Below are 15,809 nucleotides of genomic sequence, written 5' to 3'. Positions count from 1 at the left end.
GAGGAGGGACTCCTGCCTTCCCCCGAGCCCTTTTTCCAACCTGAAATGGCGCCAGGGTATGTGTGGGCTAATACACCCCTGGTGCCCTTTTGTGTTTGAAACAAAGTCTGGGGGAAGGCAGGAGCTTCTCCCCCCGCCCCGTGCCATGGTGGTCCCTACCAAAATTGGGCCCCCACAGTGCTCTTTAGATGGCTTTCCCCGTTGTATTCTTACAGAACTTGTCTTAAATCTGATGGATAGTGAGTGGCTTAAGGTAAGCATTCTGGCTGAGTGGGAATTTCAGAGTGCTTTTGGCATACTCCTGAGTTAACAAAATACAAAGCCAGAGTTGCAGAATGGTTAGAATGTCAGACTAGTACTGGAAAGGACCAGATTGAAATTCTCCCAGTCAGCTAGGTAAACATGAGCCATTCTGTCTCCATCTCTCTCTCAGCCTAATGTATCTCCCAGTTTTGCTGTAGAATCATAGAGTTGGAAGGGACCACCATGGTCATCTAGTTCAACCCCCTGCACAATGCAGGAAACTCACAACTACCTTCCCCACACATCCCCAGTGACCCCTACTCCATTCCCAGAAGATGGCCAAGATGCCCTCCCTCTCATGAACTGCCTAAGGTCATAGAATCAGCATTGCTGACAGATGGCCATCTAGCCTCTGCTTAAATACCTCCAGGGAAGGAGAGCTTACCACCTCCAGGGAAAGCCTGTTCCACTGAGGAACCACTTTAACTGTTAGAAAACCTCCAGGGAAAGGGGCAAGTTAGAGTTTGTCATTACCTTAGATCTGCAGGGTGGGACTCCTTTCCACTGCCCCCCACCTCGTGGACAAATGGAGTTTCTAGATGAAAGCTTAGTCAGTCGTGGCTTGTGCGAACATGGTGTAGTGGTTAAGAGTGGTGGTTTGGAGCGGTGGAGTCTGATCTGGAGAACCGGGTTTGAGTCCCCACTCCTCCACATGAGCGGTGGAGGCTAATCTGGGGAACTGGATTTGTTTCCCCGCTCCTACACACGAAGCCAGCTGGGTGACCTTGGGCAAGTCACACTCTTTCAGCCTCACCTTCCTCACAGGGTGTCTGTTGTGGGGAGGGGAACGGAAGGTGATTGTAAGCTGGTTTGAGTCTGCCTTAAGCGGTAGAGAAAGTCAGCATATAAAAACCAACTCTTCTTCTTCCTCCTCCTCTTCCTGCTGCTGCTGTAGAGTTGCCCAAAATGGAAGTGGAAGCCTCTTCCTCAATTTTAGAGGTTTTTTTTTTTTTTACAAGCTGTCTTTCTTCGCACCCCTTTTGGCATCGCCTGCCTGTTCCAAAGGAAGAGTTTCCCTATCACTTGAGTCTTCTCAGCTTTATGACTCTAAGTATGACTTACTAGCAGGGGGTTAGGTAGTAAACCATTAGCATAACTAAGAGATTGAGTGCTCTGTGCTTGACTGTCTCCAACCCCTCTCTTCTGCCAGCTATTATTCTGCAGCAGGGCCCCTGTCCATAGACAGAGAGCAGTAATTGAAACATTGGGATGAATCCCTGGGTGGAGAACGTTTCTGTACAACTGTGGTAAAAAGAAAACGCTGAGCTCCTTGGACAAAACTTAATAGGCGTTTTTACTCCATAATCTGGTATGTTTTAGAGTGTTTAGGGAATCTCACACACTCTGCACACTTCAGGTGAATATCTTTTGCTGTCTGTGTCCAAGGATGAATCACATCAGTGGTGATACATTACCTCAAAAAGAGTTTTACGTTGATGTTAAACAAACGATGCAAACCACCACATTGCCTCCAAACTTCATGATTGGGACTGCTGATTATTAGAATTAGAACACTGATTAAATCAGCCAAGATGCTACTTCATAGTGTTTTCAGACACCGGCTTTTCTATTTCTCTATCAGGAAACGATAGTGTTTTATAAATGTACAAAGCGTAGGGTAAGAATTTGTTTTGCTGCTGGAACACAGATGAGAAAACTGATACTTTCAGATCTCTGGATTTAGGGGCATAAAAACACTTGTCCAGCCATGCACATTTGTTCTTTTCCTAAATGGGGATTAGTCTCAACATCTGAAAATTGTGTGTGTGTAAAGTGCTGTCAAGTCGCAGCCGGCTTATGGCGACCCCTTTTGGGGTTTTCATGGCAAGAGACTAACAGAGGTGGTTTGCCAGTGCCTTCCTCTGCACAGCAACCCTGGAATTCCTTGGTGGTCTCCCATCCAAATACTAACCAGGGCTGACCCTGCTTAGCTTCTGAGATCTGAAAATTAGCAGGTGTACAAATACCACCTGCTATTTCTTACATGTATCACAGCCCAGTAAAAATATCAGATTCTCTATTTGGTTGTTCTTTGAAAGCAGCACAATATTGTCCGTAATGATTTGTTGAGCACATTCACAAGAATATCTGATATGACAGAGAGGGAGGGGGGAACAGGGTTTCTAGCCCCTGCTTATAATTAATACCTCTAGAGTCAAATACAGGTGCGTTCTTCTATCTCTCTCTTTTTTGTTGTTCTGAAGCTTGTAACATTCAAGGGGTTACAAAAACAACATTTTAAAATGAGATTGCGGGGGGAAAGTAGTGCTTCCAATATCATGTTGACATTTCGTGTTTATAGAAGTCACTTAAGGTTATGGAAATTGTCAGGGAAAAATAATTCCTTCTACTTAAGAAGTTTTCATGTAGAATTTGAGTCGAGATATTTCAGAGCATGGTTCATCGTCTGGTGCAACAGATACATTTCCCTGAGCGCCACATGGCCAGGATCAAAGCATCTCATGACTGGGATCAGTGCAGCCAAATCATTACGTATTGATTGGAATCCTGCTGGAGGTTTAACCCTTTAGTGTTTGGAGAGAGTGAGAGAGAGAGTGTTTTCCCCCCTTCGCAGTTCTGATTTATAGTGAAGCACGGTAACCTGGCTGCTCAACTTTAAAAGGTTAATGAAGTCTTCTGTCCTGCTGGTACTTCCAGATTCTTTCATTGTTAGGTTTCTCGTTACTTTACATTTGGAAAATGCGGGTACTTCACGTTTTCTGGGTACTCACAAACCAGGCTTGAATGAAGGCGTTGGAACAGGAACAGATCTGCAGGGCTGATTCTGTAGTGTTAAAGATGCAGCAATATCGCTCAGTCAATGTGTGCATTCCCCTCCACCTTCCGTGTAGTAATTTGCGATCGTAAAAGTTGTTTAACATGCTAAATTGCTGTAGTGGTACTTTTTTTCTGTTGTGAGGCTCCTACATTTCTTAGATGAAGGAGGAGATCAGACTCGCCCTGTCAAATATTACCCTACCAACATACACTTCCTGTGTTTTATTTCAGTTCTCTACAAAACTTGTAATTAATTAATCAGACATAGAGCTTGCCTGCTGCAGTTTCTGCAAGCTGTGTTAGATGGCTTTGTTGCCAAGCTCAAAGGGGAGCTTCAGTGAGTCGCATTTCCCATCACCCCCACCCCTGTGGGTCCTTCACTTTATTTATGTATTATACCTGTACACTTTTCCTTTCAGCACCGCAGCAAGATGAATTCATTGAAAGCACTGTGTAATAATGGTTTTCCCTCTGTTTTCTTTTCCGTCCGTTCAGTTTATCCCACGAAGAGCACTCTCATAGTCATCCACTGTATGGGCATGGAGTATGCAAATGGCCGGGCTGCGAAGCGGTATGCGAAGATTTCCAGTCATTTCTAAAGTAAGAGCAATTATTTTGGTTTTTTTTAAAAAAAATATTTCATGTATTACCCTGCTTTAGAATGACCTGAAGTATCTCTTGTTCCCCGGGATTTCCTTTCAAAGGTATCCTTTACAAATGCTTAAATGTGAGTCCCACTGTTGTCAGTAGAGCAATGCAGAAGGAGGCCCTCCAAAGAATTTCATTCAACGTCATATGACATCAATAGCAACTGAATTCTGTTCTGCTGCATGTGTGTATCTCCTGCCTCATTCTTTATGGATCACAGCTAATAATATTTGGACTTTAATGGTAGTGCTCTACCCACAGTTTCTTTGCATGTGTGTTGTCAGCCTCAGGTCTAACATAGAAGGTTACGCAACTTAGAGAGAAATCCCAAGCAGGTCTCCTCAGAATCCTACTCAAGTCCTCAATGGTTAGTATCCTTAAGATGGCACTGCTACAGTGACATCCTAAACAGAGTTACACCTTTCTAAGCCAGTTGGCTTCAATGGACTTTAGAAGGGTGTAACTGGCATTGTTACAGTGCAATTCTAAGAACGCTTCCCTAGAAGCAAGCCTCAATGAATAGTCCTAAATAGGACTGTGAGCAGGCATGTTAAGATTTGCTCACTTAGTTATACTTTTAACTTTATCATGGTGCACCGTGGTGTAGTGGTTAAGAGCGGTGGTTTGGAGCAGTGGACTCTAATCTGGAGAACCGGGTTTGATTCCCCACTCCTCCACATGAGCGGCGGACACTAATTTGGTGAACTGGGTTGGTTTCCGCATTCCTACACATGAAGCCAGCTGGGTGACCTTGGGCTAGTCGCAGCTCTCTTGGAGCTCTCTCAACCCCACCTACCTCACAGGGTGTCTGTTGGGGGAACGGGAAGGTAAGCGGGTTTGATTCTTCCTTAAGTGGTAGAGAAAGTTGGCATATAAAAACCAACTCCTACTCCTTCTTCCTCCTCCTCCCAGGAGGAGTTGTGCCCAACCCACCCCTCCAGGCCCACTTCATGCCTTCATGTTGCATATAAAGTTGTATGGTGGCCTGCTTTGTACAGTTCTGTCCAACAGTTGCAAGAGGGTGTTAGGAAAGTTTTGCACAGTGACTCCACTCAAAGACATATTGGTGAAATGCTGATATATTTTGATTTTCTATGTATCTAGTAGTAATGGGTAGTAGATTACTTTTCCATTATCTTTGCATGGCACTTGTCTTAGCAACCTATCTGTATTAAACATTCCACAGACCTCCCTCCCCATTCCTTATCTCTAGCTTTGTGCTCCATTAGAATATGAGGATGATCTATATTTACAACCAAATAACTGGGCATAGAATTGGTCCATATTAAATTTCTTAGATATTGATGGAGGCAGTTTATAACACATGTACCCAGATGTACCATTGCTCAGGCTTTGAGTAAATATACATTGATGTTCCACTGCTCAGTTCCCCATTAGCTTGTAGTGCACAACCATATAAAAGCCATGCTTGCATCCATAGGAATTAACAAACTTCTGTTGTATAGAAAAGTATAACTTACTGAACCAATAGAAATTAGTTCAGTTAGAGGTACCCTCTTCCCTGTTAGATTTTGCTTAAGGCCGGTTCACCCAGTCATAAATTCCATTTTTGCTCTCTGGTATACATACCACATACAAGAATCTTTGGAAGCGGCCATATGTGTCTCTCAATACATACTTGTATGCCCATGTCACAAGCTAAGTGTATGACAAATGGGGTTGTTCTATTTATGCAGCCCTGCAAATTGTTGGACCATCAGGTATATGTGTGTGTGTAAAGTGCCGTCAAGTTGCAGCTGACTTATGGCAACCCCTTATGGGGTTTTCAAGGCAAGAGATTAACAGAGGTGGTTTACTAGTGCCTTCCTCTGCACAGCAACCCTGGAATTCCTTGGTGGTCTCCCATCCAAATACTAACCAGGGCTGACCCTGCTTAGCTTCTGAGATCTGACGAGATCAGGCTACACCATGCTGCCTTCCCTCCCCATTAGGTATGTACACAGTAGGAATCTTAGCACTGCAAAGTATAGGAATAATTTCTGTCTGTATTTAATTTATTTGTTTAAAATATTTTCCTGCCGCTTTCATCTTTGGTCCCCAAGGCAGCTCCCAAATCATCTTTAACAAACTGTGGTCTAGAACATTTAACGAATTAAGTAAAATTCTTCAGTACTGCTTAGCAAGAGGCAGCACAGAACAACCTGTTTCAGTTGGCTAGTTTCCATTGAAAGCCTAGGACTTTTTTTTTTAACTGTCTTTATGTGGCACCTTGATGCCAACAAAGTAGTAGATGTGTGACTAACAGGCAGGAGAAAAGACAGCACAGAGAAATTCTCAGGTAGGCATCCACTGGTCCCAGCTCCAAAGCTGCTGGTCCCAGAGCTGGACCTTCACTGAAGATCTTAACAATTGGAAAGGTTCTGATGTGAACAAGAATTCCTTGAGAGATGTAGATGTCAAACTACTGAGGGTCCTACAGGTCAATGTCCAGACACAAATTGGGTGTCATGAAATGTTTGCGCGCTAGCTACATACTGTCACCCCTGTTAGTCCCAGTCAATAGCCAGCAGTTATATTTTCCCCGAGTTGATCCCCCCCCCAAAAAAAAACTGTAATCTTAGCCCTATATCTAGAGAACTGAAGTAATCTAACCTGCCTGGGGAGATATTTTTGCCATCGGGGCATCGGTTTTACCACCTGCTCTGCTCCTCCCCTCCAGTCCCTGGAAGGTTAAAAGGAAGCTGCCTCTTGGCAGGAGACGAAGTGCTTTGGGGAGAGAACAGTTGCCATCAAGGGCAGAACTTTTGCCACAGTGTAGTGTAGTTCTTTAGCATGGTCCATCCAGTTCCTAACCCAGACTAGTAATTGAATGTGATAATCTTGGCAGATGATCCTGAGATCTGCTGAGAGTTCCAGGCAAATCAAAAGAATCAAATTTCCTCTGTTTCTCATTCAACAAAGGTAATCTGCCAAGGCAAGCCCGATTGAAAAGAGTCTCAATCAGTGGTCTTCAACGTTTCCAGACTCAGAATCTTCATGGGATCTAGGACGTGCATTGGTTGAAGACCACTCATCCTAGGTAGTCCGTTTAATCTATAATTAACTGGAGATGGGTGCCATCACCAGTTTGAGTAAATTGCTTTGTTTCCCCACTCCTACACGTGAAGCCAGCTGGGTGACCTTGGGCTAGTCACAGCTCTCTCAGCCCCACCTACCTCACAGGGTGTCTGTTGTGGGGAGGGGAAGGGAAGGCGATTGTAAGCCGGTTTGATTATTCCGTGGGAGAGATAGTCGGCATATAAAGACCAACTCTTCTCCTCCTCCTCCTCTAAAGTGTGTTCTCTACTATGTTTACATCTGCCTTGGTAAAGCCTCTTCACTGTTCTCTCCAGCTCACCAGTAAACCAGGGAGGTTTTCTGTGTAAATTATTTTTGTGGAGGACTAGCTGACACAATGAAAAGTCAATTTTTTCAGTTGTTTGGACTTCCATATTTCACAGATCTGATAGTGAATCTGATCTGTGCCATATAATATAACTGTCCTGGATAAGCTCCATGCACTCCAAAGGATGCATGTGCAGAACTGTTCCAGCCAATGAAGTGACTAAAATAAACGGTACAGATTGAAGAGTTCTTTTAATGCATATGAGCTTCAGTGGTAGCAACAAATGTGCAGATCACACTGAAAAGGTTTATCTGTCACAAAAACCGAAATCATTGCTGTTTTCTGCCAAAAAAAAATTGATATTGTTTAAATTGTCCCTCATTTTCTAGTAAAGATAGCAGATCAGGTCAAAATGATTTTAGTATTTGAGCCAAAAATCACTACAGAAAAGTCAGTAAAAATGTTTGAAAGATGGGAGGGACTAAAAGGAGTAATTTTCTTTTAATTCCTCTGGGTTCATTTGTGTGAAGTGCTATTCTGTCAGTGTGCCTGCTTGTTTACATTCACATGCAGTTTTAGAATACTTATGCTCTTAAAAACAGTTTTAGTTTTGTTTCCGGTGAGAAATTCTGGATTGACAAGTTTAGAAGTCACTTTACTGACATACCCAGGTCAAAATTTACTACACACCAGCTCACATTGAATATTACTGCACTGTTGTTGTTGTTTTTCTATTTAAAAAGCATAAAATGTCATAAGCACTTTCTGTGGAATCAGGCCTTGGGTACTGCCTCATGGGGTGGTGCTTTCTCAGAAACCTTGGTGTGCTGTCTATATAACACCATCACAAACTGATGGCAAGGGTTGTCTGTGATCTTCCTGCCTATAACATGATATCTGTGTTTAGAAGAAGAGGAGGAGGAGGAGTTGGTTTTTATATGCCAACTTTCTCTACCACTTAAGGAAGAATCAAACCAGCTTACAATCACCTTCCCTTCCCCACAACAGAAACACTGTGATGTAGGTGAGCTGAGAGAGCTCGGAGAGAACGGTGACTAGCCCAAGGTCACCCAGCTGGCTGCATGTGGAGGAGTGGGGAACCAAACCCCGGTTCTCTAGTAGAGACCACCGTTCCAAACCACCGTTCTTAACCACTACACCATGCTGGCTCTCCTTATTACATCCTTCTCTTAGTGCCAGTCCAAAGGCACAAAGCTCTTTTCAAATAAAATGACAACTCTGTGTAATCAGTGCCACTGTTGAAAAATCAGGGCAAAGGGACTGTGAGATCTAAAAAATACAATTCTTAGGTTGAGGGTTTTTTGTTTCTTTTAAACCTTCAGAGAAAGGAAGGTAATTGATGGTAAATCAAAAACAGGGATTTTGACACTGCGCTATGATCATTCTGGTATGTTTGTTCCCAAGGGTGAGAGCCCTTGATTTTTTTAAAGATAAATTCTGTACAAACAAGGGCCATAGTTGTCTTTCACTCAAAGCCAACAGGAGGATGCTTATCAGTACCAGCAGATACCTAGTCTATTGTACACATTCATTTCCCTATTTCTTTTCCAAATAAGTTGCAGTTTTACACAAGGGTTTTCTGGAGGGTTTTTCCCCTCCTTCTTCTTTTAGTCTGTCAGCCACTGGTTGTCATGCAATTGCAGCATCAGTTAGAGTTAACTGCTACCAGCAGGTGATTCTGCTAAATCTAATGAAACGACGCACCCTGCATTGCCTGGAATACTCAGGTAACAGAAAAACAAAAAACAACTCCACTTTACCGCTGTGATAGAACGGCCTCATTCTGGGCTGTGAAAAACAAGAAAGTAGGCAGCCGTCATATGTTCCATCTCACTTAAATCCATATTTTATACCATCTAATACAGGAGTGTCCTGCAGAAAAGCCACCACTTGGCTTCCTGCCTTTGTGGGTAGTTGATGTTCTTGGGATAACTGAGTTGGAAAACATTTTGGTGGACAATCTGTCTGATTCATCTGTAGCAGGGGTGCTGAACTCAATTGTTACTGGACATGACATAAATTCCACTTGGTTGGGCCGGGCCATGCTGCGCCAGCCCAGATCGAGAGTGGGAGGTGGTGGTTGCCTGGCTGGCTTGCCAGCTGGATAAGAGCTCTCAAGGGGTCTGATCCGGCCTGCGGGCCTTCTGTTTGACACCCCTGATCTATAATCTTCTGCATATTCTGCTAATAGTATTCAAGGACATTGAAGCTGCTGTCCTTTCCTGAGAGTAAGCCCTGAAAAAGGACTTACTTTTCAGGATAACTCTTTAGGATTGCTTTTTAAGATCCATTTTCACAACAGATTGGATCCCTGTAATCCATCACCCTCAAAAGGTTTAACCCAAATTGGTTAAAGCTCAGCCCACAAAGCTGAGGTGGACAATTTTGGGACTGGCACAAGCTGTATATGTGTGACTTGTCTATATTCAGGATGGTGAGTAAAGGAGTATGTGTGGCTCAGCCAGTTGTCAGTACAGGAATATTAGGCAACATTGCAATACTTCCTTTCTGTCTGTATACACTGTGGATTTTAATCCTCAGGGCATCTCTAGAAATGGTCAATGCACAAAGGATGTGGTGAATTGCAAGTGATATAGGGAACATAACTTAAGAACCATTGACAGAATTTCCCCAAAGAATATTAGTTCCTGATAGACAGGTAAAGCTTAGAAGAAGGGATGAGTTATTAAAGTTAAGTAGATAATTTGTATTTTGGCCATATTGCTATCTTGCAAGGTACAGTTGGTGAGCTGTTGTATAGTTTTGCACATGTTCTTCACTGTGAGGTTCAGGAAGTTCATTGAAGGTAACATTGAATACTTTTCATTTTTTCTGAGGATCCTTAAATCTAGGTAATTCAAAATAAGGTGGGCTATCTAGATTCTTTTCAGCCTAGCTTCTTTCCTGATCAGTGATGTGGGTTTTCTGGAGAAAATTTTCTTATTCAAATGTAAACAAATAATTTAAACAATGTTAGCAAAAGAAGGCAAATACCCTGTGTGCAAGCAGTGAGGTTTGTCCATGCTTCATATACCATCTTTAGCCCATCTATCATGATTGATTTGCATCACAACGGCCCTGACAACAATAGATAAACAGGCTATACTTATATACGTGGAGCAGAAAATTTCCCATGGAGAAAAGAATTCCATGGGAAAGGACATTTTCTACCCCACATCACTGCTTGATCATTGTGATTGAGATGGGTCAGTTTACCTATCAAAGTTGTCCCTGTTGGTTTTTCTCTACTCCTTAGTGGCTTCCACTAAGTCCCTTACAGTGACTTAGATCTTTCCTGGAAGGTAAGTCTCAGAAAGTAAACTCTGGGGAATGTTTGTTTTACCCCTTGGCCACCTTGTTACTAAATTGTTCAGCATTGGTCTTGGTGTTCAGCATCTGCATGAAACTACTGAGAGAGGCCATTTGAAGTGTGTTGTCATCAATACACTGATGGCGGTTAATATGTTGGTCATTGGGTTGGGATCCAACGATTCAGAAGAAGGTGCTGACCTTCACAAGAGAAGCCCTCTTTTCCCCTCCCCCTTGCAGTGCCTTCCAACCCCAATACAGTGGAGTCTTGGGGGGTTGCAGGACCCCCTATTCTCTCCTCACTGCAACCCACCATCTGGGCTCAGCAACCCCAGGAATAAACTTTCCTAGGATCAGAAAGGAATGCTTGAGGGGGGAGGAAGGTACGATGATCTGGGATCCTTGTATTAGCAGATAGCTGAATCCACCCCAGTGTCTGGATGGACTTGATGTGGATAAACAACCTGAAATGTTATTAAGATTAGATAAAATTAAGATTAGATATTAGATAAAATGCAAGTGCTCTGGGTTGGGCGTTAAATTGATGCAAGAATAGGTGTAAAGTTCGTTACGGATGGTTGTACTCAGCTCTACAAGGGTGTGGTGGTGATGTCAAGCAGCAGGAAAAAGGGGAGACAACCTCTGACAGCACCCCTACTTCATCCCCTACTTCTGCCTACCCCACCTCCGTAAGAGCTAGAGTAGTTACCACTCCTTCCCTTCTCACTACATCAGACACACTTGTGATAGTTCAGAAATTCCTAACAAGCATGCACAGCTTGCCATGATGTGTTTAAAGACAGCTGAAGAATGAGGAGCATGAGCCAGTGCAAGCTGGCAGCTCAGGTGGCGCCCCTTGTTGAAGCAGTGCTGATTGTACTCTTCCCAAAAGTGCAGGCTTGGAATTTGGAAATGCTCTTAGATTCATCTCTGGATTACCTGGTGCCAGAGCTGTCAAGAAGGGCGTTTACCCTTTTAAGTTGATTTGCCACATAAGGCTGTTCCTAGAGAAAGTTGACCTGTCCATTGTTATATGTTCCTTGGGGACATCCAGATAGTTCTACTATTATGTGTCCTCCATGGTCCAGAAACATCATCTGCTTCAGAATGCAACAGCCAGAATTTTTAGTAGAGCCACATAAGGCTGCAACAAATATGTTAACTGAGGAGAGGGTAACGAGTGCATTGACTACCAGTGTGTTTCTGGGACTGATTCAAAATTTTGGTCCTGGCCTTTAAAGCCATAAATGGCTTGGCTCAAAAGTACCTGTAGGACCACTTCTGCCTGTACATTCCTAACTGTGCCTTGCTCTGGGAAAGCACAGAACAACTATATGTAGTGTGAGCTTGGATGAAGGCCTCTTGATCCACCCTTAATGGTGTGCCAGCTCCAGATTGGGAAATACTTGGAGATTTTTGGGGCGGAGCCTGAAGAGGGTGGGGTTTTGCGAGGGGAGGGACTTCAGTGCCATAGAGACCAATTGCCAAAGCAGCCGTTTTCCTCAGGTGAACTGATCTCTGTTGGCTGGAGATCAGCTGTAATAGCAGGAGATCTCCAGCTAGTACCTGGAGGTTGGCAATAATACACTGAAAGACTGGACAATTCTACCAACTATTTTGTCAGATTGCACAGAGAAGCCATTGAAATTCATAAACATCAGCCCAACTTTAACAGAAAAGAAGAGAGTTTAAGAATGAATAAGGCTTGACTTCCTGTCCTGAAAACCTCCAGACTAACAAAGACTACAGTTCACAATAGCCATGCAGATTAGCTTTGGATTTCATACATTAACAGATCACTTCAGGATACAATGGTTCCATATTAACATATCACACCCTCATTAGCACAATGATTAGCACATTACCTTTGATACTTTTTGCAGGACAATGATTCAGCTCAAACCCAACCCCTTTCTGACTATATATTACTCTTCCTACACACTTGACACTGAGAGACACTGTCCTTCAGTGTTACTCCTCTGAAGATGCCTGCCACAGCTGCTGGCGAAACGTCAGGAAAGAAAATACCAAGACCACGGTCACACAGCCCAGATAACCTACAAGAACCAATGAACTCTGACCGTGAAAGCCTTCGACAATATTAGTTGTTTATTTAGTTATTTAGGAAAATTGTATGCCGTCTCTCCAGAGGCATCTTACAACTAAAACAGACCCATTTAAATAGAACTATTAAAAGGCCATTCAACAACCCATTAAAATAAGTTGCTTAATTTAAAAAAAATCTTGTAGGTCTCTAAGGTGCTACTGAACTCGAATCTAACTGTTCTGCTGCAGACCAACACATCAACCCCCTGAAACTACAAAACTAAACTTACCTGAATAAGCACAATCTGTTAGTTCATATGTCCACAGATGCCCTTTCTGTACCTGATAGCATCCCCAGGAAATGCAGAGTGGATACCTGGGCACAGCATGCACCTCTGTAGGGCACTGAGAATAGATGTGTGTTGAAGCTTTATTCTTGGTGAAGGAAACTCTGCTTAGTGATCTTAGTAGAACAAAGAAAAGCGACCTGCTTTGGAGGCAATATTTGCTTCTCCCCCATGGTGACCGATGGTACCTCTTGACGTTTCACAGACAAGCTCTTCTCTTTTCACATGATAACGCCAGGCACGGTTCAGATATTGTACCTAAATGTGACTTGGCGAACTACCAGAAATGGTGCTGCGAATCTTCCAAGGGTCCCAGCATTAGCTAATGTATCCCATAGAAGCAATAATGCCTTTAATTTGAATACATTTTAAAATCGAGGTTTTTGTAAGTGGAGATTCCTTGGTAATCCGGCTTCATAATAAAACTAAGGAGGGCTTGTATGAAAGAAACTTGCTCGGCACACTGCAATGTTTTCACAAGTGTTTTTATCATGGTAACATCTTGTTTACTTTAGTTGCTTGCCTAAAACTACTTGGAACATGTTAAGAAAACATTTCAGGAAAGCTTCTAAAAGAGGCTTTTGTTTAACTGCAACTGTGAGCCTGCTCGGCTCACAAAGGTGTTAACTTTCAACCCCTTAAGCATTTCCACATGAAATTCCTGCAACTATGCTTGTGGTTTTGGGGGAGGAAAAGTGTATACATTAAAGAGACCCAGGTATATGCTAATACACGCTGAAGGAAGGCCGGAAATCATAAATTGTTTTAAATACATTAATTGCTATCATTTGCATGTCAGTTTGAGAACTGAAGTTGCCTTTAGAGTTAACAAAACAGAGGTTCATGGTAGTAAAATGGGTTGGGAATTAGGAAAAGAAGGTAAGGGTTGGAAAGCCTACCGAAGAGAGAGATGGCTTTAAAATTCAAATGCAGGGCCCTTGCCAATTCGCTTCACCAAACATAAATAAAATAAAGGAGTTTTATACTATTAATCCCTATAATTTCTAACAGGATAACCCCCCCCCCCAAAGGTGAAACCTGTTCATTATAAATATACTTTGGCTCTTAAAAGATGAGGAAATGAAGTTCATTTCATTTCTCCGGTTTTCACGTGTAAGTTGGACCTGGTCTTGAATGCCACACAGCTTTTTACAGTGTCCCTATTAACCTTTCTGACATTGTCCGGAAGTTCAAGACCTTTCCAACAGTTACTTTAAAAGGTCAGAGTGGCCTAAATACCACACTGCCCTCTAGTGATGTATAGAATATTAGAAACAACGTTTTAGTGAATTGGCCCAAAGATACTATCACAGGTGTCCTTGGACATCTGTAGGTAATGTACTAGAGCCTGTTCTAGCGCAGGGTTTGTTTTTGGATCCCTGTGGTCGGTTTTCCAAATAACTATGAAATGTATACTCAGGGTATTTGTTGCATGCACTTGGAACTAAACATATTGTCTTTGTAATTACACATGAGTGTTTTAGGCGCTTAGTTTATGTTTCCTACTTTTAATTTCCGGTATCTAATCAGAGAGCATTACTTAAGAGACAAGGCTCATCTTTGTTTCATACCTTTTATTGACACCATCTCCCACATTATTTCTATGTCTAAATGGTAAAATTTATTATTAGCAATAGTGTCACAAAAGTCTGAGACAGCGATTTTCCTTTCAATAAAAGTAGTTAAAAACCTTTTAGAAAATCCATAATTTTGATTGCTGGTACTTCATAAATGTATAACTGGTACTTTTTAGCTGTCTCTTTAGGGAAAAATGAGTTTTATCACCTGCAGTACCTGGGTTAATGAAATTGTATGTTGGAATTTAGCCAGAATGAAAGATGAGATCATTCAATAGTACCAGTATTAGCAACAGGCCTCCTGAAAAGCTTTGACTTTTTAAGCCCAAATATATTTTTGTGTGGGGTGTGTGAGAGAGAGAAAGCGAGAAACCATCATTTTTTAAACTTCTTTTGAAAGAAAACTAAAATTTTACAGTCAAGGTTGTTTAGGAAACTTTTTAAAAACTTGAAAGAAATACAAAACTGGGGCATCACTGCCTAGAAAATTAATTTGCTTGCTCTGAATTTCAACCTCAACTTCCTGTTCAGCCCTTTATAAAATATATATCTCTCAGTACAAATTTTAAATATGGTACACCCTCCCCATTCCTGGCCCCCTCGTGATCCTTGTGTCAAATTATACATACATACACACGCACACATTAAGATACACACACACATATACACAGGCAGTCCAGGACAGTTATGATGACTTGTTAATTATTTTTGCAAGCTGTATTTATTTTATGTGTGCTGCATGCTTTCAAAGATGTAAAGTCTGCTGTCAAACTGGACTATTTCTGTCCAAAGAGAGGCACTTGTCTTGTTCCTTTTTAACCTTGACTTTCTTCACTTTTTAGAGAATTCTATATATGCCTCTCCATATGGTGATAAAGGAGAGCTGTGTTGTGCCCTGACACACGCGCTTAAATGCAGGCCCCTTACTGAAGTCTCTTCTGAGATGTGTGAGCAGTGCGGGAATCCTGAAGAGCTGTCAGGCAAGGGTGTTGGTTTGAAATGTGTCTGGAATTTCTAACCAAGCCCTTTCCTTGAAGTACTGCAATGTTTTTCTTTTCCTTATGAACTAGTAGTGATTTTTCTCTGTTGTCGACTTCTTTTTTTTCCAAGGCTGAGATTGAATATACAGAAAAAAATCTAGGTGAAATAAGCTAAATGAAGCTAAAAAATAAGTCTGAGACCTCCTGCAGGGAGCTGAATTTTTTTTTAAGACGGTATTTGTCTTTCTGTGACTCCATTTATATCCTGTGCAAGGGGATGCTGTTGAGAGATGCTGCTACATCTGCACTAGGTTACAATACTCAAGAGTAGGTGATGCTGCCAGGTTTTTGATGTCTCAACTTAACAATAGACGTGTTGCAAAACAGAACGGGTTAACCTGACCATTTAAGTAATAACAACAACAACAACAATAATATAATAATGGCAGTGCCA

At 42.2% G+C, this 15,809-nt stretch overlaps 1 protein-coding gene across 13 annotated transcripts in view; it reads left to right on the top strand.

The window, feature by feature from the left end:
* The window catches only part of FOXP1 (forkhead box P1), a 564,105-nt gene that overhangs the window by 467,351 nt on the left and 80,945 nt on the right, over positions 1 to 15,809 (top strand). For all 13 annotated transcript variants that reach the window (XM_056853065.1, XM_056853056.1, XM_056853017.1 and 10 more), the window contains one exon: positions 3,577 to 3,681. In XM_056853065.1, coding sequence (XP_056709043.1) covers positions 3,577 to 3,681 — 105 coding nt within the window. The remainder of the gene's footprint in view (positions 1 to 3,576; positions 3,682 to 15,809) is intronic.

This window comes from Euleptes europaea, chromosome 1 (genome assembly GCF_029931775.1).
Source record: "Euleptes europaea isolate rEulEur1 chromosome 1, rEulEur1.hap1, whole genome shotgun sequence".
Lineage (NCBI taxonomy): Eukaryota > Metazoa > Chordata > Lepidosauria > Squamata > Sphaerodactylidae > Euleptes > Euleptes europaea.
This window is presented reverse-complemented; position numbering and strand designations above follow the sequence as displayed.